The sequence below is a fragment of the Pinus tabuliformis genome, chromosome 9 (genome assembly GCF_031772625.1).
Source record: "Pinus tabuliformis cultivar Carrire ecotype Pingquan chromosome 9, CPIR1, whole genome shotgun sequence".
In the NCBI taxonomy this organism is placed as follows: domain Eukaryota; kingdom Viridiplantae; phylum Streptophyta; class Pinopsida; order Pinales; family Pinaceae; genus Pinus; species Pinus tabuliformis.
This window is the reverse complement of record NC_142307.1, coordinates 1,004,386,404-1,004,410,795: the sequence shown is the minus strand read 5'-3', so window position 1 is coordinate 1,004,410,795 and position 24,392 is coordinate 1,004,386,404. Positions and strand designations below refer to the sequence as shown.

General features: G+C 39.8%; 1 protein-coding gene across 3 annotated transcripts in view; it reads left to right on the top strand.

Annotated features, from left to right (window-relative positions):
- Positions 1 to 966: 966 nt before the first annotated feature.
- Positions 967 to 24,392, top strand: part of ATH9 (ABC2 homolog 9) — a 274,795-nt gene continuing 251,369 nt past the window's right edge. Inside the window, exon 1 of one of the 3 annotated variants that reach the window (XM_089439644.1) lies at positions 967 to 1,362. In XM_089439644.1, the coding sequence (XP_089295770.1) occupies positions 1,056 to 1,362 (307 nt within the window). In that variant the 5' untranslated portion in view covers positions 967 to 1,055. The remainder of the gene's footprint in view (positions 1,363 to 24,392) is intronic. The other 2 variants (XM_089439643.1, XM_089439645.1) reach the window with 2 other exon arrangements.

Here is a 24,392-nt window from a genome sequence, read left to right as displayed (position 1 = left end):
CAAAAATGTATTTCAATAACAACAAATTACAATCTTATTTGAAATTGTATTGCCTTTCCAATGAAAAAGGATATTTCATAAATTGTATTGCCATTCAAGTGAAAAATACCATGTCATAATGAAATGAAATGATATTTTAACATCCACGAGACTAAAAATAGTATATGGGACCATTAGTTCCCTGCTTTTCGCCTTTTGCAATTCAATCCTTTTCTTATTCAAATTGATGATGAGTTGGCCCAACCTTCCAACAATCCCCTCATTGAAAAGGCAATGCCAGGAAACCGATGCTAGCATATTCCCATAACTTTCTATGATGTCTTTGAATGCATCAAATTCCAAAATGAAATGTTTTTCCGATTCCACTGCCCTAGATGTGCAAAATGTACACACCTGTTCTTCCCAAGTTTTTTTAGGCCTTTTCCACTACCCTGTTTCACACCGAAGTTGATGTGATTTGGTTCTTAATTGAACAATAAGAATCTTTGCCCTCCACAAAATGCTAGCTCCAATAGACTCTTTTTGTTGTAGATCACACGTAGGGTTGAATTCCTCAATGTAGTACTTCTTCTTTCTACCCAACTCTTTTCCCCATCCTTATTTACGAAACTTCTCCATAACAAAATTCTTTAACTCCTTCCTATTTGTAAGACATGCATTAAGATAAATACTCCATTCTTACATCCACCTATAATTTTGTTCCTTTCATTCATATCTTAACCTAAACCATCTACCCATTTACCCATTTGCTAAATTCTTTTTAAAAATCTTATAAACGGTGCTTTGATAAAAATTGCTCTCCCTAAATTAAAATGCTCTTCTTAACAATCTCATAAATAAACATTACGACAAAAAACAATCCACAAAGCATGAATCACACACCGCAAGTCCACGTCAGCAACGCCCCAAATTAAGACGGGAGCGCACTCTATTATTCTTCTTGATCGAGTTGTGTTTAGGTATGCTTTGAAAGCTCAAAGTCCTGCTGCTACAACTATAAATAAAATACGTGTCCGAAGGGAAAAACCGGCAATGTCGACAGAGGGAAGACCAACATGGCATCCAGATCTCTCACACTCACTCGCCTGCTGCGCCCTCGATCTCGTATGTCATTGGGAAATCCTCAATTCAGAGGGCACTGGTCTTCCTTCAGAAAGTGGTCGACAACCGATGCCCATAAAGTTTACAGGGGTGGGAAGTGGATTCGAAGGGCGATGTTCGGGGGAACGTTTGTAGGCCTGGGTGCCCTCGGTTACCTCTCTCTCGGGTGGGATACTGATTTCTCAAGGACGCTCAATGTCTTATGGGCGCTGCCCCTTCGCCTTGGCCGAGATGCTCTCACTGCTGCCACCATTGCGATTGGTAAAACCTTGCTTAACCATCATTTGTGTATTTCTTTTGCAATTTGGTTGCCATGAATTTCTCATTTGTTTTTCATTGATTGGGGGGGAGTTAAATCCATTTTAACGCCTTACTGATTTGAAACTAAGCAGTGACGATAATTTTATAAATTTTCCATTAAAATATTAGTTTTGCATATTTTTAAACCTTTTGTAAGTCTAGAACTTCCTATCCCTAATAAAATGTGTACTAGTTGTTTAAAATTTAAGACAGCTCCAAGGTTAAAAAACAGCATCTAACATTCTATAGAACATAAATTTATGAATTTGATTCTACTGTGTGGGACCTGCAGGAATATCGGCTATGATAGCAAAGAAGGGTCTACGAAATAATTTGATCACAAGAATTACAAAATGGCTCGTTGGTTGTTTTACGTTGGGAATTCAGATATCAAATATTTTTGCATGAGAAGAAATTGAAGACATAAAAAAGACAATAAGAAGCAACACGCCTAAAATTAAATTCCTCAATCGTATGTTTCAAACTCTTCCAAGCCAACGCCGTCGCAATGAGAGAGATTTAGCAGGTCATATCATAGGTTTTTCTGTTCCATGTTCACCTCTTTCGGGTAGAAAAATAAGAATACACATAAATTGGAGAGAATAGGGATTTTTATTACATGGAATCGTCGATACAATGAGGTAGATACACCTTTTATCCTTGCGTTGAGTAGTTGAGCCAGTGAGTTATCCTAATCACCAACACTTAATTCTAATGACACTTTGATACAATGAGGTAGATACACCTTTATCCTTGCATCGAGTAGTTGAGCTACTGAATTCTCCTAATTAGTAATTACCAACACTTAATTCTAATGACACTTTATTAACTCATTAATGGCCACTTAACTAACACACATGGGACCTTTAATACACACTAATCTTACGTTATTATCCTTTCACTCCTAGTATTATTGGGGAGACTGTAGTGTTAATACTCTTGCGTCTCCCTTAACACAAACAATATCTTGCAACTATCTACCTCTCCATGATACAAAGGTTAACAAAGATGAGTACAAAATTGTTGAAGACTACATACACATCTACCACCATCCACTAATGTACTTGGACAACCAACCACTATGCTTGTTGGTTCTCTAGGTTGGTAACATGGTCTCATGTCATATATTCTACATTCATCTCTTCATCTTCAAATCTATTTCTTCATTTCTTCTTGCTTTATCAGAAAATCACCTCTTGCCAAAATTCCACCAAACCTGCGTAGACAGTCTTGCAACTGTAGCAGATTGTCATCTATGATAAATACTGTAGCCTCTAAAAGAAGCAAGATGAGAAAGATTGATACGAAGAAAATATATTCTTTATTAGTAACTGTTAAGTTTAGGTATGTTCTATGCTAGAGCAATTTATTTAAATTTTCACAGTTAGCAATCACATCAGCATTATGATAAACTGCAGATAGAACATAAATATAAAACGCAGAAGACAAGCCAAGGAAAGAGGACACAAGATATGGCGCGAGCCAGGGACAAACCCCACAATGTGTGGGGAAACCCTTTGATCAAATCTTCTTTTATCTTCAAAGTTCAGCAGAGAGAGAGAGAGAGAGTACATATACATCAGAAGTCAAAACTTTGACTTGACAAGATAAGAGAAGAGATCTTCATCATGAAGATGATATAATGAGGTTGCAGATCTGATGACAAGGACTGCAGATCTAAACTTAGGTGACGACATATTTCTTCAAGGTGATTCCATCACCGTACTGCATCCAACCATGCTGCATCCAATCATGCTACTTCTTCCAGAATGCTATCCTTCTTCGGCAGTACTAGCTGTCACTGCTATATGAGCTGGTGCATCAAACTTCAGTTCTCTTCCTTTATTCAGTCATGATCCAAGTTAACGTTTCAATACTGCCATACTTGCAAGACTGATTTACGCAACCCTTAACACAATCTATGCTGCTGGCTATGACCTGTGGCTTAGCCCAGCAGCAAGTAAGGTCTACACATTGACCCAATACACAACAACCTTGCCTCCAAATCTGTTGTCCCACACTGCCCTTGACTGTTCCTGGTTAGGGCACTTTAGCACACTGCAACAGCCCTCAAACAGTCCATGAACAGTCCTCAAACAGCCTTCAATACCTGCGGCCCACCTTAGTGTGATCCCTCTACTTCTACGCTGGAGATTAGGGCACAATACAGCCCCAAAACAGACCCACGCAAGTGTTTAGCTGTGGTGGTATGGCCTGCGGCCTACCACACAGCCTACCTGTAACTTACGTTCTGCCCAAACAGAGTTCTCTTACCCTTTCAACGTGCCACAACAGACCTGCCCTACTCCTTACCTAACTCGGCCTCCCAGCAAGTGTGAACAGACTTCAATACAGCTCCAAAAGGCTCCTACGCTTCCTCTTTCCCACGCTGAAGTGTCCTCTGCCTGCAGCCCAATCTAAGGTAAGAAGTTCGAGTTCCTTTTCTGCAGATTAGGCCTCTTCTTAACAATGATATGACCTGCGTATAAGAGCCTTCAAGAACTGAGTATAAGGTCTCCATGATCAACGTATAAGGTCTAACCATGAACAGCGTATAAGGTCTCTGTTTGCTGCGTGGATCATCCTTATAAGCCTGCGGCTTACTGTGGTTAGGGCATCACTGCGGTTAGGGCATCATCTTTTGCTGTGTATTAGGGTCTCCTCAATGGCTGTGGATCTAGCCTTACCCAAACCTTCCTTTGTTGCGGATAGGGCCTTCCCTTTAGCTGCGTATGAGGCCTCCTTTACTGCGGCCAGATCTTCTTCAACTGCGTACAGGTGTCTCTCCTTTCAACTGCGGCTAAGTGACCTTAGTTGACTGCGTCCAAGGCTCTCTTAGAAGACCCTTTCCACTACGTCCTCCTTGAGAGAGGACAACCCAAACAAGTGGAGAAGAGAGATCATATGAAGAGTGCTGCCAAATGACTTAAATCCTCCTCTATTTATACTAAAAATGAGGAGGTTGAATAGACATGTCGGCTGGGCTTCTAGAGCCTACATAAGAGCTGGTCGGCTTGACTATAATTACATAAACAAAATAAATTCATATCTCCATAAATACTTATCGGAATCGGATGATCTTTGGATCAATCCTACACCTCTCGACGAGAGGGATCCAATAAAAATATCAGCTGCCATAAATAAGCCGACCCTCATGGAGTTTGGCCCTAGTTTCCAATTTAATAGTAACTTTCCAACCTTTTGGTGGTCCTGAGTGGAGAATGCGACCATTACAAGAAGATTACCTCGCCTCGTTAAATAAATGGAGACAACTCATAAATGCTAACCACTCAAGACTAAAGCTAGCCCTAATCTTTAATCATGTGATTAACGCATTTATTTCAATTTTCTCCTAATGTAATGCTTACATTTCTTTCCTAAGCCTTTTGGATCATTAGTGTCCAACATTGCCCCCCTTGATCCAAAAGACCGAAAGACCAATGATGCTAAAGTTGGTAAACTATGCTTTACTGCTCCTCTTGAAATCAGTGGTGCTGAAGAAAGTGAACTCTACTTAAGTTCCTTCTCTTGTGAGCATGCCTAATGGTTTGATCCTCAGGAGAAACACCACCTGCACCATATACTGTCAAATTGTAATGTTGGTCCATGTGAACAATGTGGCAACTTGTGTTTATTGCCTCATGCAATGTAACACATCCAAAATCCTATAGTCTATTTGTCACTTGGTTAAACACAAGTGCAACCATATACCAAGAAAAACCCCAAAAGAGAATATTTCCAGGTGAAATATCTAGAAAATCCCAAAACCAAATAAAAATTGCCATGTCCCTGATCTTGGAGTTAAATAAATTTAAGGCTAAAAATTCCATGGCCATTCACTTCTTCCATTGGTTGTCCCCAAGGGACACCCAACCCAATTTTTTATTGAAAATCGTTGGGGTGCAAAATTTATTCAAATTGACTTCCAACACTCACAATGGGCTAAAAGCCTCCTTTCTTTTGTCTAATTACTTGTCACTCATGTTGTGTGTTGCTTCTACAAGTTGTTCTAAGTCTAAAACCTAACCTCTTGGTCTCATGAATATTTGCCTTGAGTGTTTACTGTTAAATTTTCTACAAAATTGTGCAACTGCTTAGATGAATAATCTGAACCTAAACTTTCTTTCACCAAGACACATAATTTCTTAACACTTATAGGTAGCGGAATTAAACACAGAGATAAAAACACAGTCACAAATTCAACACAATCATTTTTCTTGGGAACCCAACTGGGAAAACCCTCTTATTTGTTTGTAGTATTTATTGATAAACTTGAGCAATTGAATCAAATTCAAGGCTATCTGTTCAATTGAGAATACACTTATTCTCTGATATACTAGCCTGAACCACCCTGCAATCACACTGATCCCTACTCCTTCTTCTTTTGCACACTTTCTGCCCTATTTCCTAGCGCACTAGGACCTCCTATTTCTGTGCGTACTTGGGCACCTATTATTTAGGATGCAACTCCTATTTCTGTGCGCAAATCAACTCAATAACCTGTGCGTTCTTGCTCCTCAAGCCCACACATGCCACAAGCAAGGAGTTCTCACACAAACCTTTGTGCTCTCTCTCACAATCTCGTGAACTGTGTCTTGTCACAATCCTTCGTGCACAAAACAACAATGAATTCCTTGTGCCTTCGTCCTTGCTTTATAGATTCGATCCATGCTAATTTTGGGCCTTGTTCAAATTTAGAACTTGAGTCTCTAACTAGCAAGTTAACTGAGTCAAATTGGTTCTCTCTCCAATCATAACTGGAGTCACAACTCGTCCTTACTTCAATCAATGACTGAAGTTCCCAACTCGTCCTTTTCTAAACTTGAACTGCTGATCGAACTGTAGCTAATCTGAAGAAGGGTCCACGTAACTGATCCTTCAACACTACGCATGAACTTGTGAATATTATTCCCGCAAACTGGAAATAAACTCACCATCTCCATGAACTCGCTCCATGGTCAAAGAAGGACAACTCGTGGTCTTCCTGGCTAAGGCACGCACTAGAGAAGACCTTCCACTCGCTACAATTTTCAACACTCCCTCTTAGCGAGGACGGTATGTTTGGAAGAACCTTGTCCACCTAGATCTCTCTCCAACAGTCACACTCTCTGCTTCTGCAACTGCTTTGTCTGAACTAGAAGACTTCCTTGCTTTCTCCTACGGAATCTGATCTAAAGACTTGTTCTTTGGCTGCTTCCTTTGGCTGAAGGTGATATTGGAAGATCCAACTCTCTTATGATCTCCCTTAAACAACTCTTCTGCCCACTTGGCTCGAACTCTCCCTATACCCGGAATCACTGACTGAGTGGCTATCTCCACTTGCCTTGGGCTAAGCTCCTCATCATCTTGTGTTGAAAAAATGTGTAACTAGGTTCGGTCTTCATAAATATTAAATGTACTTTTGATTATTGTATATTGTAAAATGACAGAAAAATTATTATTGTTATTTTTGAAGCATGGGTTTCATGCTCAAGGTCTTTTATTTTAGAGGTCAAGCACCCATTGAGTGCTTATAGGGTTTGTCCTAGGTCAAGAAGTCAAAAGAGTCATTGTCATAAGTTGAAGACCCCATCGGGCACATTGTAACTTGTAAAAAGAATTATTTTTGTATTTAAAAGTGTCAAAATACCCTCCAAGACCAAGTCGGCATGCCAGCTAAGAAGTCGACCTAATTTGAGGTACTTCGTCCACCTTGGAAGCCTATATATAGGAGGGAACTCGACCTCCTATGGACACAATTCATTCTCTCATCAAGCAAGCAAAGGAGAAGAAGAAAGAGGCTAGCGAAGGAAGAAGAAGGACGAAGATCAAGTGCTTGGGTAATTTCTCTCTCTCTCTTCACACGTGTGAAGGAAGGAGACTATGGTTTTTGTTGTTGGGTTAGGGTTTTGCTGTTGCAGGATTGATCTTGGAGAAAGTGCAAAAAGAAGGTTGAAGGAAGGCTTATTATGTCATCCTTAAGCCCTAGAAAAAGGAGAAAGTCAAGCGAAGGTATCAAGAAGTCTTGGAAGCTTGAAAAAAGCTCACACGTGTGGAAGCAACAGTTGCTAGGAGGGCCGAAAATTTCAGACCTGCAATAGAGGCCGAAAATCTATTGCAGGGAATCAAAGTTGTGCTACTGGAAGAGATTTGACTGGGTTTGACTTGGATAAAGAAAGCACATCATCAAGAAGGTTGGACTTGGTGGTCTAGAGGTCTTGGAATTCGTCAATTGAAGAATCTATAAGAAGAGAAGAGATTTGTGGGTTTTCCTCTCAAGTTGAGATGTTTTGGCCTTGGTTTGCAGCCTATATCCTGTGTTCTTGTGTACTATTGATCTTCTTGTTTTGGTAGTTGTTTGATGATAAGAATAACATAATAATACAAGAAGAAGCTAATAAGTAAGAAAAAGTAAAAAGACATCACAAGTAGTTATCAAGCTAAAGAGAAATCATCCTAACTATTGCCCTATAGATTTCTCAACATGGAATCAAAGCTAAGGTTGGCTAAGGGCATGGTGAAGATCACCACTCCCTTGAAAAAGTTTCTAAAAAAGTGTTTGGAGGTAGAAAGTCACCTCAAGAAGGGCATCAAGGCATTGTGGAATCTCCTATTTATCAAGAATGATATGACCAAGACATCTACAAAGGATGAAGGACTATTCTTAGCTCTTACTGGCACATTTGAAGATGAGAACATTTGTGTGATCGACAATAGAGCATCAAGACATATGATTGGTGAGCACAAGCAACTAAAGACCTTATCAAGAGGGAAATCTTCTTACTCCGTTGAGCTTGGTGACAAGAAGAGCTATCCTGTAAGAGGAATTGGATCAACCTCGTTGGAGCTAGAGAATGGAGGAAGTATTCATCTCAACAACATCCTATTTGTTCCAGGTTTGCAAAAGAATCTACTTTCTATTTCATGTCTAGAAGATAAGGGAGATAGAGTCGCTTTTATAGATGGAAAGGTTGTAGTATGGGATAAAAATTCTAGCATCGAAAATGCAAAGATGATTGGGATTCAAGAAGGAAGACTCTACAGATTGTTGACTCCTCTCTCTCAAGCTTTGGTTCACATTGAAGTAAGCCCATGTGAACTTTGGCATAGAAGGTTTGGTCACCTTCACTACAAAATATTACCAACTCTAAATTCAATAGTGAATGGCATCCCTGAACTCAAGGAGGATCATGAAGGAGTATGCAAGGGATGTGCATTAGGAAAAAATGTCAAAAGACCATTTGGAAGCAGTGCTTCAAGGTCAAAAGAAATTTTGGATCTCATTCATTCCGATGTTTGTGGTCCTATGTCTACAAAGTCTCTTGGAGGTCATCTATATTATGTGACATTCATTGATGACCATTCAAGGAAAACTTGGGTTTATTTGTTGAAATCCAAGGATGAAGTATTCATCAAATTTCAAGAATTTAAAATTGAAGTGGAGAACCTTACAAAAAAAATAATAAATATTCTAAGGTCCGATAATGTAGGAGAATATACTTCAAAGGAAATCATAGCTTTCTGTAAGGAGTTTGGGATTAAGAGGGAGCTAATAGTCCCATACCATCCCAAACAAAATGGAGTTGCAGAACAAAAGTATCGATCTATTGAAGAAAGTGTAAGACCCATGTTACATGATCAAGATTTGCCAAAAATTCTGTGGGGTGAAGCAACAAAGTTTGCTGTATATATTCAAAATTGAAGTCCTCACAGATCACTAGATAACATGACTCCTGAAGAAGCATTCACTGGGAAGAAACCAAGCGTAGATCATCTCTGAATATTTGGTTGTCTTTTCTATATTCATATACCAAAGGACAAGAGAAATAAGTTGGATCCTACAAGCATGAAAGGAACATTTTTTGGCTATTGCAATACTTCAAAGGCATATAGGATCTATATAAAGGAAGGACACTGAATAGAAGTTAGTCGAGACCTGATATTTGATGAAAGTATTGCATAAGAAATCAAAAGACCTCCCGATGGACTCTGATGATGAAGAACTTCCTATATATGAAGAGGAAGGTACCAGGGAGGAAGAAGGTTCAAATCATGAAGATGAAGGTCCCAGTGAACCCGTGCAACCTGTGGTCATCCCTGAAGTAGAAAGAAACCTAATTGGTTGAAATCTACTCTTTTAGATGCAGAGGGACATGGAGCAACCAAAGGCACATTCAGGGAAAGTAAGAAACCCAAAATATATTCAAGGTATGCAACCTACATGACGAAGTTAATAGAAGCTGAACCATCCAACTTTGAAGAGGTTGTCAAACATCAAGAATAGAAAGATGCCATGAATGAAGAATATCAATCCATAATGAAAAATGGAGTTTGGGAGATCGTACCTAGGCCCAAAGACAAATCTATGGTAACTTCCAAGTGGCTCTATAATATTAAACATGCAACAGATGGAAGTATTGACAAGTATAAGGCAAGATTTGTGGCTAGGGGCTTCTCTCAACATGAAGGCATTAACTATGAAGAGACATTTGCACCTACAACAAGGTATACAACTATATGTTCGTTGGTCTCTTTGGCAGCATCGATGGGATGGAACATCCATCAAATGGATGTCAAAATTGCATTCCTGAATGGCACTATTGATGAAGAAGTCTATATAGAGCAACCCTTGGGATTTGAAGTCAAAGATAGAGAGACTTATGTTTGTAGGTTGAAGAAGGCATTGTATGGCCTCAAGCAAGCACCAAGGGCATAGTATGCAAGGATGGATGCATACTTACAAAGATTGGGCTTCTCAAAGAGTTCTGTTGATCCGAATCTATACATCAAGGTTGTGAAGGATGAGCCTGTAATCATTCTTCTATATGTGGATGATCTTCTCATGACAAGTGTGGAAGGTCGTATCCAAGAGTGCAAGAAGCAACTAGCAACATAATTCGACATGAAGGATCTAGGGTTGATGCACTATTATTTGGGACTTGAAGTTTGGCATGGACTTGATGAGATTTATCTAGGTCAAGGAAAGTATGTGTTTGAGGTGTTAAAGAGGTTTGCCATGATGGATTGCAAACCTATGACAACTCTCGTGATCACAAACTTGAGGAGGCTAAGAAGTTCTGAGTCAAGCCTTGTGGATTCGACCTAGTATAGACAATTGATTGGCTCGTTGATGTACCTGGTGAATACTCGACCAAACATACATTTTGTAGTGAATATTCTTATTCAGTTCCAGGTAGAACCCAAGCATGATCATTGGATAGTAGCCAAACATATACTGAGATATCTGCAAGGAACAATCCACTATTGCCTGAAGTATGATAAGAGGAATGATGTCCACTTGATTGGATATTCAGATTCTGACTGGGGAGGTAGTGAGAAGGACGGAAGAAGCACTACTGGAGGATGCTTTAGTTTGGGATACTCAATGATCTCTTGGATGAGCAGAATCCAAGAATCGATTGCTTTGAGTAGTTCTGAGGCTGAATATATTGCAGCCTGTGAAGTAAGTAGAGAAGCTGTCTGGTTGAGGAAGTTATTGTCTGATTTGTTTGAAGGACCAATGGACCCTACAATGGTACATTGTGACAACACCAGCTATATAAGGTTGTTTGAAGACCTAGTGTTTCATGGAAAGACAAATCATATAAATAACAAGTATCACTACATTCGAAAGCTGGTGCAGGATGGAGTGTTGCAGCTACGATGTATCTCCACTGATGAATAGGTAGCTGATATCTTGACAAAATCTCTTCCTAACAAGAAGCTTGTATATTTGAGAGACAAGCTTGGACTGGTTGATATATCCTCCCTGGTTGAGAGGGAGAGATAGACACATCTTTCTTTTCTTCACTTTGGGAAGAAAGAATTGAGGATTGGGTAAGCATTTGGCATCCAATACTCTTTTAGAATGAGGTAGGGCATCCAAGATAATAATATTCGTAGAGGATTGATATTCTTTGAAGACTGGGAATCCAAGATAAGAATAGCTCTGGAAGGACATACCCTGTGAACACCTGGGTGGGGTATGTGACTTGAGAGACAATGACAATGGTGTCTATAAGTCACTGGTCTCGCCAATATTGTGCTCTGATCTTGTGGAGAGATAGAGTTGTTAGTTAAGGCCTTACTATGTGACAATGCTGGATGATATGATGCTAAACAAATGGGTTACTAATCCGACTCTCTTATGAGATCTCTTCAGATTGAGAATGTCCATGTACCTTTATGAATACCTCCTAGTTAAGAGGGAGTGTTGAAAAAATGTGTAACTAGGTTCGGTCTTCATAAATAAGAAATGTACTTTTGATTCTTGTATATTGTAAATTGAAAGAAAAATTATTATTGTTATTTTTGAAGCTTGGGTTTCATGCTCAAGGTCTTTTATTTTAGACGTCAAGCACTCATTGAGTGGTTCTAGGGTTTGTCCTAGGTCAAGAAGTCAAAAGAGTGATCGTAATATGTTGAAGACCTTATTAGGCACACTGTAACTTGTAACTAGAATTATTTTTGTATCTAAAAGTGTCAAAATACCCTCGAATGCCAAGTCGGCCTGCTAGCTAAGAATTCGGCCTAATTTGAGGTACTTCGTCCACCTTGGAAGTCTATATATAGGAGGGAACTCGACCTCCTATGGACACTATTCATTCTCTCATTAAACATGCAAAGGAGAAGAAGAAAGAGGTTAGCGAAGGAAGAAGAAGGATGAAGGTCAAGTGCTTGGGTAATCTCTCTCTCTCTCTCTTCACACGTGCGAAGGAAGGAGATTAGGGTTTCTGTTGCTGGGTTAGGGTTTTATTGCTGCAGGATCGAACTTGGAGAAAGTGCAGAAAGAAGGTTGAAGGAAGGCTCATTAGGTCATCCTCAAGCCCTAGAAGAAGGAGAAAGTCAAGCGAAGGTCTCAAGAAGTCTTGGAAGCCTGAAATAAGCTCACATGTGTGGAAGCAGTTGTTGCTGGGAGGGCCGAAAATTTCAGACTTGTAGTAGAGGCTGAAAATCTATTACTAGGGGTCGAAGTTGTGCTACTGGAAGAGATTTGACGGGGTTTGACTTGGATAAAAAAGCACATTATCAAGAAGGTTGGACTTGATCTTGGAGAGGTATTGGTCTTGTTCTAGAGGTATTGGAATTTGTTAATTGAAGAATCTATAAGAAGAGAAGAGATTTGTGGGTTTTCCTCTCAAGTGGAGAGGTTTTGGCCCTGGTTTGCAGCCTATATCCTATGTTCTTGTGTATTGTTGATCTACCTGTTTTGGTAGCTGTTTGATGATAAGAATAACATAATAATACAAGAAGCTAATAAGTAAAAAAAAGTAACAAGACATCACAAGCAGTTATCAAGCTAAAGAGAAATCATCCTAACTATTGGCCTATAAATTTCTCAACATCTTGCTGGTCGGCCCAATTGCCAACTAGTCAAGACTCAAACTGAGATAATGGATGAGGCTCCATCTTGAGTGGCTTCTTCTCAGGTACTCTAATCTGCTCTTGCTCCAAGGACTCCCTCAGAGCTCTGCTCTCCTCAACGATCACTTCTCTCCTCTGAGAACTTCCTACCTTGCTGCTCAAGGCTGCACTTGTCTCAAGTTGTAGTAAGTACAAATTCTTTTTCCTTACACCTATTGTAGAAAATCTATGAAAATTCTAATTTGCTTGAATGAACAGATCTGAAACTAACTTGTAACCCAAGACACAAAATTTTCTCTACTCAATTTGCAGCGGAACAGGAACAAAAATAACATAGTCACACAATATAAAAAAACAATTTTTCTAGGGAACCTAACTGGGAAAAATCTCTACCTGATTGCGAATTTTATTGATAGAAGAATGAGCAATAGATCTCTTACAAAAACAATCTTGTTTCAATAGAAACCAATTTGGTTTTCTTTGCTTGTACTAAGCTGAAACACCTGCAAGACTCTAATCCCTTCTTCCCTATTTCCTTGCCAAATCCCAAGGAAATTCTCTTATAAATTTGCGCACAATCCTCTTTTGGTATGTTGATCTTCTCACAAGCTAACACACAAACACAAATCTGTGTTCTCGACAACCTTGTCTCCCCAACTCGTGCTCACAAGACAATGAATAATAATGTGCCTTGATCCTCCTTTTAAGCTTTTCGAATAGGCTAAATCTGCTAAGTCTTTATTTTAGGAAATTGAACTGTTGGTTGAAGAGTTAACAAAGGCTATCAAGCTATTGTAACTCGTCTTACGTTAATTTAGAAGTTAAGGCTCTCTTAGCTCGTCCTTTCCCAAGTTAACTCGCACTAAAAGACACCAATTGAGCCTTCCACATCTGCACTAGTCAAACTACTTCATGCACACGCCCTAACTTTTAGGAGTTTGCCCTAAATTTTAGGAACTCGTCCTATTTTTTAAGAATTTGCTCCTAACTTCTAGGAATTGGATCCTAACTTATAGGAACTCATGCATGCTAAGGAAAAATTGCTTCTAGTCTCTTTGACTAAGGCACAAGTCAAAGAAGGACCTTTCTCGCTACTATTTTCAACACCTATCTGCTTCTTACATCTAGAAGCTAAGTGTTGGAGGTAAGCCTTACCTTTGCTGAAGATAACATCATAACCTTTGTTGTCAAGGGTAGCTACCAAAACAAGATTCTTCTTAAGGCTTGGAACATAGAGGATATCTCTGAGATGGAGAGGATTACCTGACTCCCTTTGAAAACTGACAGTACCAACTCCTCTAGCTACATACATACCATCATCTCCTAGCTCAATCTAAATTTGCATGTCCTCCTTCAGGTGGTTGAAATACTTCTTGTTCTTGGTCATGTGGAAGTATGCCCCTGAATCAATATACCATACGTTGTTGTCTGCTGAGCTTTCCATGCAAGCAATCAATAAGAAATCTTTCTCGAACTGGGCAGAAAATGCATCTACCTCTGTTGATGCAGTGACATGATCCTTACTAGAATCCTTTTTCCGATTAGGACACTTAGTGGCATAGTGCCCAAACTCATGGTAGTGGAAGCACTTGATCTTACTCAGATCCGACTTCTTCTTTTCGCCCTTTTGACTGGATTCGACCTCTCTTTGGCCCTTCTCGCTTCTTGGCTTTACCTTTTCTTGCCTGGGCAAAGGCTCGTCCTCCACTAGAGCTTCTCTACCATCTCTCATCCTTATCCAAATCTCTTCTTGAACGCAATCACTCCATAACCTTTCCCAACTAGGAATATTATCTTTGCCACTCACTGCATCTTGGAAACTATACCAAGACTTATGGAGTCCTAGAAGTGCAAGACTCACAAGGTCTTGTTCTGCTACTGTCACACCCACACCACCTAGCTCATCTCGAACTTGAGTGAACTTCGAAAGATATGTGATGATGCGCTCATCTTTTCTCATCTGGTACTTCTTAGATTCTCTTTGAGAGAAAGCTTCTTAACATCACTGGAACCCTGATACAAATCTAAGATGGCTTTAAACATATCATATATTGTCTTCTTCTCATGGAGATGAGGAATAATATGGTCTCTGATCCCCTCAAGAATGATCCTCCTCGCCTTGGTGTCATTCTTGTTATGCTGGGCCAACTGTTGGGGATCTTGAGGTGGTACTTGATCCTGCTTCACAATCTTTATCACCCCATTACCTTCCAACACCACATATATCTGCTCCTTCCATGTACTGTAATTCGAGGCTCCCTCTAAACGGTGATTTGACTTTTGCCCTAGGAATGACATACTGCTATCCAAGGAACTGCTCTGCTCCGCTCTTCAAACTTTAGTGCTAGCCTTCTTGACTGATTTGCGCTTTAGCCTCACTGATCAACTTGGTGCTGGTCTTTATATTGATCTTTTCTCTGATACCATGTTAAATTTTCCACAAAATTCTGCAATTACTTAGATGAATAATTAGAACCTAAACTTTCTTTCACCAAGACACATAATTTCTTAACACTTATAAGCAGCGGAATTAAACACAGGGATAAAAACACAATCACACAATTCAACACAATTATTTTTCTTGGGAAACCCAACTAGGAAAACTCTCTTCTTTGTTTGAAGTATTTATTAATAAACTTGAGCAATTGAATCAAATACAAGACAATTTGTTCAATTGGGAATACACTTATTCTTTGCTATACTAGCTTAAACCACCCTGCAATCACACTTATCCTTGCTCCTTCCTTTGCACACTTGCTACCCTATTTCCTAGTGCACTAGGACCTTCTATTTCTGTGCGCACTTGGGCTCCTATTATTTAGGACAAAACTCCTATTTCTATGCCCAAATCAGCTCAATAACCTATGCGTTCTTGCTCCTCAAGCCCACGCCCACCACAAGTGAGGAGCTCTCACACAAACCTTTGTGCTCTGTCTCACAATCTCATGAGTTGTGTTTTGTCACATTCCTTTGTGCACAAAACAACTATGAATTTCTTGTGCCTTTGTCCTTGCTTTATAGATTCAATCCATGCTAATTTTGGGTCTTTTTCAAATTTAGAACTTGAGTCTCTAACTGACATGTTAATTAAGTCAAACTGGTTCTCTCTCTAATCATAACTGGAGTGACAACTCTTCCTTATTTCAATCAATGACTGAAATTCCCAACTCGTGTTTTTCTAAACTCGAATTGCCACTCGAATTGTAGCTAATCTGAAGAAGGGTCCACGTAATTGATCCTTCAACACTACACATGAACTTGTGAATATTATTCCCGCAAACTGGTAATAAACTCACCATCTCCATGAACTTGCTCCATGGCCAAAGAAGAACAACTCGTGGTCTTCCCGGCTAAGGCACACACCAGAGAAGACCTTCCACTCGCTACAATTTTCAACATTTACCCCTTCGCTTTTTTTTACTATGTTCCAAATGAAGAAATACAATGGTGTTAAACTAGTGGGCATTGTTGGAGGGCCTAGTCAACCAAATCGAATATATTGGTCAACTGCGATAATAAGCTGAGCAATTAGTTGAGTTGGTCTACTGAGCAAGGTAGTGAGGAAAGTTGCAACTACTCGGGACTGATAAAATGTATAAATAAATGTGATCATGTGACTTAGTGGTGATTGATCTAGTATAATAAAAGACTACCTATTGTTGGTTCCACTACTACTTTTCTCCTCTTCTTCCTTTTATGTATGTGTTACCCACCAAAAGTTGGGGACCCCATAGGAGGAATTTTTTCTCCTAGATCTCTCTTCAGCCGACAGCCAGCAGCCCCTGACAATCACCAGTGTAGAAGATACATTGTGCCATTCGATCTTTGGTCCTTGCATTAGTCATATTGCCCATCACCCATCTATTTAGAGCGTATGTTTGAAGGTGGGAAATCCTACCCAAAAGGTATTTTTTTCATTGTGCAATCGGGTGCTTATGTTTGTTTTTCCTTAGGCATGGATTACTAGGTGACATGGAAGAAGGAATGGTTTTGACCGTAGTTTTGTTCCCTCACATTAACTGGGGGGTTAATCCTCAATCCTAGTCCCGTGGGATCTCCCCTATTGGCTTATGGCTTTAGGAAGGGCACTACTTGGGAAACCCCGATTTTGGTAGCGTGGTCTTGTTTTCCTGATCCACACTTTTCACTCCCCTCCCCACATTACAAGCCCTATTTCATCATTTTCCTTCTCTGGGTCCACAAGGCATTGACACACCCCCAACCCTTGTCCGCATGTCCAGGTTGGGCTTGGAAATGTTGCCCCGGAGTTTGATGCAACTAAAAGAACGTTAGAAACATATCATGGCCATAAGCAAGAAATTAAGGAAAAAGAATATCATAAAATGCAAAAGTTGGCTGAGAAATTTAATATAGCACATGAGGAAAAGCTAAGCCCTACCCCTTTATTATGGCCATCACCCTGGTTCCTAGGGCCGTATGAGTGCCCCCACATCATTGAGGAACCTATGCACGTTCCAACCCTTAGTGGGCAATGAATTGCCCCACCTTAAGGAGGTAATAACTGCTTACATCATACACAACATGCTCTCATTTCTCGGAGCCCCGAGCATTAATACAAAGAAAAATCAAGAAAGGCAAAAGGCAAATGAAGAAGGGTGGAAACACAAAGGCTGGGGTAACTCACTTTCCACAATTGTTCCCTCCTACATCTGTATGCCAAGAAGTGGAATTGTCACAAGATTTAGAGCTAGAAGAGACTACTCCAACAATATCTTGTCATGCATTGGCTAGCATTAGTACTCCACAAACCCTCAAGATAGAAGGATATGTCGAAAAGAAAAGGGTAACAATGTTGATTGATTTAGGCAGTGCCCATAACTTCAATTACAAATTGGCAAAACTTTTTAGTTGCTTTGTATATCCAACACCATAATTTCAAGTAGTGATTGCAGATGGAGGTACCATAAATTAGGGAAGTGCCATAGTATTATGCTAAATATAGGGGAGTATTTGTTGGATAGTCCCATGATCTCAATCCAAATATGTGGTGCTGATGTTGCATTAGGGGTCCAATGGTTATAATCATTGGGAACATTAGCCCTTAATTTTCAAGATCTTCTTATAAGATTTTCCTTATAAGGAAAGAAAATTGAGCTTAGAGGTAACCAAGGGAAACTCAGTAAAGTGATAAGCTCTAATAACATGACAAAATTGATAAAAATGGGACACCATGGTGTAATTGCACAATTGTGTTCATTAGATGTTCAAACATCTATATCCTCTTCTTCCAGTGGATCTCCAAAAAGTTATCAACAATCATTTCAAGGTATTTGGAGAGATGCTTAAGGGTCTTCCTCTTGCTCGAGGTCGTCACCATGCTATTCATTTGCAACCTGGAAGTATATCACCTAACATTAGGCCTTACAAGTATCCATATGCACAAAAGAGTGAGATTGAGCGTATGGTTCAAAATTGTTAGAGGTTGGCATGATTCAACCTAGCCTGAGCGCTTTCTCTTCACCAATGGTGATGGTTATAAAAAAGGATGGTTCATGGCATTTGTGTCTAGATTACAGATAACAAAATGACAATCAAAGACAAGTTACCTGTTCTTGTAATTGATGAATTGCATGGAGCAATTTTCTTTATTGTTGATTTTTTCAAGGTCTTCTAATCTAATAATTACTTCTAATTATTTCTTAACTTAATGTTTCATTTGTTCACATTCATAATTAAGTAATTACACAGAATATCTCAACAATAGAAACAATAATGACAGTAGGATCATAAAGAGACAACGAAACACAAGAGACAAATATTTACCTTGGGAAAACCCACATGGGGGAAAAAACCCAACAACCGTTTCTTAGAGAAATCATTCAATTCAACAAGAGATACAATCTGATCTTTTTATTCAAACAAATTCAAAATGACCAGAAATGATGAGTAACAAATATCTTGGTCAAACCTAGTCAAACTGCCCACAACTGGCCTCAGTCAATGGTGGTCAAACTGTCTAGGAACATGCCTTCTGCCTAGAGATTAGGCCTGTCTTGGAGGTTTGGCCTTCTTCCTCAAAGAATAGGTCTGCCTCAGAGATTTGGCCTTCTGTCTGCCTCAGAGATCTGGCCTTTTGTCTGCCCCAGAGATTCGGCTTTTTGCCTAGATTCAGTCTGTCCAGAGATCCTCAATCTTCCTTGGATGACTTCGGTCTACCCTAGAGTAATCTCGTTCTGCTGCATCCCACGTGTGAACAAAAGGTATGTAACAGATCCAAAATTGCTTTCCAAGTGGTGAAGTCTAATGTGTATATATAGTGATTGGATGAACCCGAAGTGGTGTGTCTGTAGGGTTAGGTTGACTTGATCTTTTGGAGGGAAAAAGTGACATTTGTGGAGACATAAAAATTAAATTTCAAAAATTGAAATTTCCTTTCTTAAAGCCGACTTGGGATCCGCATTTGAATTTATCGTTTCATATATATTTGGAGGGCTAAATATGAATTATGAAGACTGACCATAGCTACAAAATCCAACACTCCCTCTTAGCTAGGGAAGTATTCATAATGACTTTTTAGATGTTCTCTTGTTGAAATTTTTTCTCTAAGGAATGTTGAATGAGCTAGCTATGTTGATGTATGCATCACTACATGTGGAAAGCATCCTGCATCAACATCATGCTCAACAAGTCATCACTTGGAGCAATTCACCAATGATGTAAGTCATCACTTGGAACCTGGTCAACACCTGTGACCTATGGTGAAACCATGGGCTATTACCATTCCTGCATGCTGATTGAATGGTAACTCTCCTGCTCGATGCTACAAGGCGCTCACTCAACCCACTAGCCAAGTAACCCTTGGCAATATGGTTAGGTAACCCCTAATCGGGGGAGCTCTCCGGGTCTTGATGCTCTCTGGGCCATTCTCCCTAGCCACATTACATGGCTCTTGGTCAATAACCTTGACTTGGTCAATACCCTTGACCCTAGGGAGAATATTTTCCCTTTGATGCTACAACATCAACACTCCCTCTAACCAAGGGAAACATTTTCAACTAATATAAGCTTGTCCCTGAAGTATACAAACTTCACCTTGTCACAGAGGCTTTGTGAGAATGACAACATCCTACTCGTTTGTAAAAATGCATTGGTGCCTCACTCCTCCCTTTTGTACCATGTCTCGGTACTAGATCTCAATGTGCTTCGACCTGTCATCATGATCGTATCCTGTACCTTAACAAACAATCCCGCAAGTAGCTATCAGAGCCACCCTGCTTCACAACTCGCTAAACTAGCTACAATATACTTTTTTCTTTGCAGTCTTGAGTGCGACAACTATTTGCTTCTTTCCCAAGCAATATCTAAACTGAATCATCATCCTAATTTGCTCTCTTGTCTTCAACACTCTGTTGAATTTGAATATGTATATCCCTGCAAGTGTACTTCATCATTTTAGACATGTGCTGCATGCCTTTACTCAACCATAAACTGACCGACTTCCTTCATTGGATCCATTATGATGGCTACTTTCCGGTCACCCTGACTAGGTGCTTCCTCTGTGTTAAATTTGGCAACTAGGGCCAAACATCACTTTGGACAACTCTTATGAGGTAGCTAATATTTTTCTTGGGTTCCTCTTTCCGAGAGGTGTAGGATTGATCTGAAGATTATCCCATTCTGACATGTACAAATGAAGTTGTGAATTTATTTTGATTATGGACAAATTGTCAAGGTCGACCAACCATCAAATTAGCCTCCTACGGCCTTCAACGTTGCAGATAAATACAAGATGCCTCCTCCTCATTTTGGCATGACTCTCGTTCATCTTTTTCGCTCTCATCTTGATTGGGTACAAATTTCTGGGCTTTTCTCTCTCTCCACTCGTGCGAAGGAAGGTCTGATTTTCTAGTTGTTGCGTTGACCAGATTTGACCATAATTTCAGGAGGCTGACTTTGACCAGCGTTGACTTTGGTTTTGTGAGGGAGACTTCTGTTTGGGCAGGCTGCAGTTTTGGGCACAAAACCGAGGCAGTTTGACCCCTGCGTTGACCCGCGTTGACTGCCCTAGTTCTATTTGCTGCATTGACTTTAGTTGACCAGGTTTGACTAGTTACTTTCAGATTGTTTTGGGCTGCATTATCTTGCTGTTGGAGGCCGAGTTGTCCAAGGTTGACCAAGCTGTTTTGGAGATCAATTTCAGCCTTGTTGACCAACGTTGACTTTCTGGTTAGGGTTTTCTGTTTCTGCTGTTTTGACTGATCATATTGGGCAAGTGAATATTGTAAATTGTACTTTCTCTCTATTGAACTTTTGAAGAATTATAAGAAGGATTGATCAAGGGTTTCCCCACATTGGGGTTTGTCCCTGGCTGGTGCCATATCTTGTGTCCCCTTGTGTTGGTTTGTCTTCCACTATTATTGTTTATGTGCTATCTGCATTTTACTATCATGTTGATGTGATTGCTAAACTGAATATGATATTGGGTTAATAAAGAAAATTGAAGTAAAATTGCTCCAAGCATATAACATACCATTGTTATCCTAAAATTAACACTTTGACACTGAAGCAGGGCTTGATTACTCCCTCTGTCATGGAAACAAATCCTTGTGCCACTGCTTCTCCCGTTGTCATGTGAGTCCTGCTCCTGTCAGAAACAAGTCATATTATAACAAGATCAACCTTGATCCATCAATCCAAGTATACCAAGTCTTGTACTAACCCTTCTTCCGTTTGCAAGCATGAAACCCCTTCATGTACCTCTGTTATATACTTAGGGGGGATAATATGGGGTACCAAGGGAGGTACCCAAGGTAATAATGTAATAATGGGATGGGCCATAGTAATAAATAAGGTGGTTAACCTATATCATATAAGGGACCACAAGTAGTTAGTAATAATGTAATGGGCCCATGGTATTAGTTTGATGGTATGAGGGAACCATGGTAATGACCCATGGTATTGTATGTATGAGGCCTATATAGAGGCTAGAGACTCCACATCAAGAATAGTGAAGGATTATTGTATGAACAGGGATATGGCTTGTGGAGTGCTTTCCTTCCTTAAGGAGTGAATGTATGGTGTTACCCTACCTTAAGGGTTTTGATAATAAAGAAGCATTTCTATATATTTTGATCTTGTTATTTATTGGGTATATTTGTATTCTCATATATTTTCAGATCAGATCTATAACAAGTGGTATCAGAGCTATACCAAGTGGTATTGGAGCTATACCACTTTTTTTTTGTTTGTTTGTTTGTTTTTTTTTTCTAATTTTTTTGCAGGATTTCGGGGGCGGCGAGTTTGCAGATCAGATCTGTATGTTTTGGTGCAAGATCTGAAAAATCTAATTGCAGATCTGGATTCTATGTGAAAAAATACCTGATTTAAAAAAAATCGGCTGAATCGGAGTCCGGATGAAGGAGATATCGATGATTTAAAAATCAGTGGGGTTGCAGACAATTTTTCGCGGCAGCGAATTTGCGGCACAGATCTGGACGTCTTGGTGCAAGATCTGCAAAATCTAATTGTAGATCTGGATTCTGTGTGAAAAAACACTCAATTTAAAAAAAAAATCAGTGGAATCGGAGTCCGAATGAGGGAGGTATCGCTGATTTAAAATCAACTCTTTTTTGCAGAAATTTTGGTGACGGCGGGAGAGTTGCAGCGCAGATCTGAAATTCTAGTGCCTGTATCAAGATTTCTATCACATGGGCAGATGCAGAATGATTGTTCCATTTCTGAAAACAGGTCATAATAGGGATTCTGAGCAATATTGACGGAATTGTGACAAATTCAAATTTTCACCATTTTTTTTCAAAACCCTCTTCATGGCTTCTAGCAAGGTTCTAGAGGGCTTTGAAACAGAACACATCACACATCCCTTTACATAGCAAGTCACAATGTTCTTCATATGAGGCCAAAAGCAAAATCTTTGTACATGACACAAAGTTTTTCAACGCCAAAATGACCAGACACAAGGGAGGTGTGGGCCTCCTGGATTACATGTACCCTTTCCCTTGTGGGTATGCACAATTTGCCAAGGTGATACAACAGTTCTTCGTGCAAGTGATAATTGTCCACCTGTGAACAATGGGTTAGTTTTGCATAAATCTCCTTAAAGTCATCATCGTTAGCATATTGTTCAGCATAACTTTCAAAAGATAACGAAGCATTATGCAAAATAACTGAAGCAGAGATAGGAGGGCGAGATAGCGTATCGGCCACTTTATTACTAGTGCCCTTCTTATACTTTATTACCAGATGAAATTGCTGAAGAAAACCCATCCACCTGAAATGACGAGCTTGCTGCAACTTGGTTTGTGACTGAAGATACTGCAAGGGCTGATGATCCGTATGGATGATGGTGTCCTTGCCGATCAGGTAATGTTTCCACTTTTTCACACTTTGGACCAAGGCATATAACTCTTTGTCATAAGTGGTATAATATATCACAACCTGAGGGAATTTCTCTGAATGGTAACATATCGACTTCTGTTGCTGCGTCAGTACAACTCCCATGGCATATCCGCTGGCGTCTGTCTCGATCTTGAATGGCTGCTGGAGATTTGTAAGGCCAAGAACGGTGCAGTGCTGGTCTTTTCTTTCAATGCTTCAAAGGACTTCTGCTGCTTTCCTCCCCATTGAAAGACTTGCTTTACACTTGTTAGTGTGTGTAAAGGTGTTGCAATAATAGAGAAATTGGCAATAAATCTCCTCCAATACTGTACTGCACCCAAAAAGTTGCGAACCTCAGTTACACTAGTAGGCTTAGGCCAATTTACAATTGCTTCAACTTTAGAAGGATCAAGTTTTAACTGACCGTGACCAATAATATGACCTAGGTAAACCAAAGAGGTTTTCCCAAACTCACACTATAACAATTTTACATAGAGTTTTTCTTTTTTCAATACATCAAGCACTTTCTTTACTTGGCATACATGTTCCTTCCAATTTTTACTAAAGACCAGAATATCATCTAGATATACAAGAACAAATTCATCAATGAAAGGCCTAAAGAGATCATTCATGACTCTCATGAAAGTGGATGGAGCGTTGCAAAGTCCGAATGGCATCACCATTCATTCGAACAACCCCTGTTTGGTTTTGAAGACAGTTTCCCACACATTTTGCTCTGCAATTCGAACCTAGTGATAACCACTATGCAAATCCAATTTGGTGAAATAGATAACATTCTTTAATTGATCTAGTTAATCATCAATGCGCGAGAGAGGGTAACGATTTTTCACTGTGATTTTGTTTAGTGCTCGGTAATCCACGCACATCCTCCATGTGTCATCTTTTTTCTGCACTAAGACAATCGGTGAGCCGCACAAAGAATTGCTCGGTCTGATGACCCCTTGGTTCAATAGTTCCTGCACTTGCTTTTTGATCTCCTCCATCTCAATAGTCGACAAACTGTACATGCCAATGTTTGGTAAAGGAGCGTCATGCTGCAAATGGATCTCATGTTGGATTTCCCTCTTCGGAGGTAATCCCCGTAGTTCCTGAAACATCTCATCATAGTTAGAAATTAATTCACATAATTCCTTTTTATGCACATGATCACAACCATGGAAAGCATCAGATAATTCTTCATCTTTCCCCCTTACAACCATAAGCATGCAACCCTTACTGGAATTCACCAACCTCTTCATTTGTCTTGCACTTACAAGGCTGGCATTGATTTT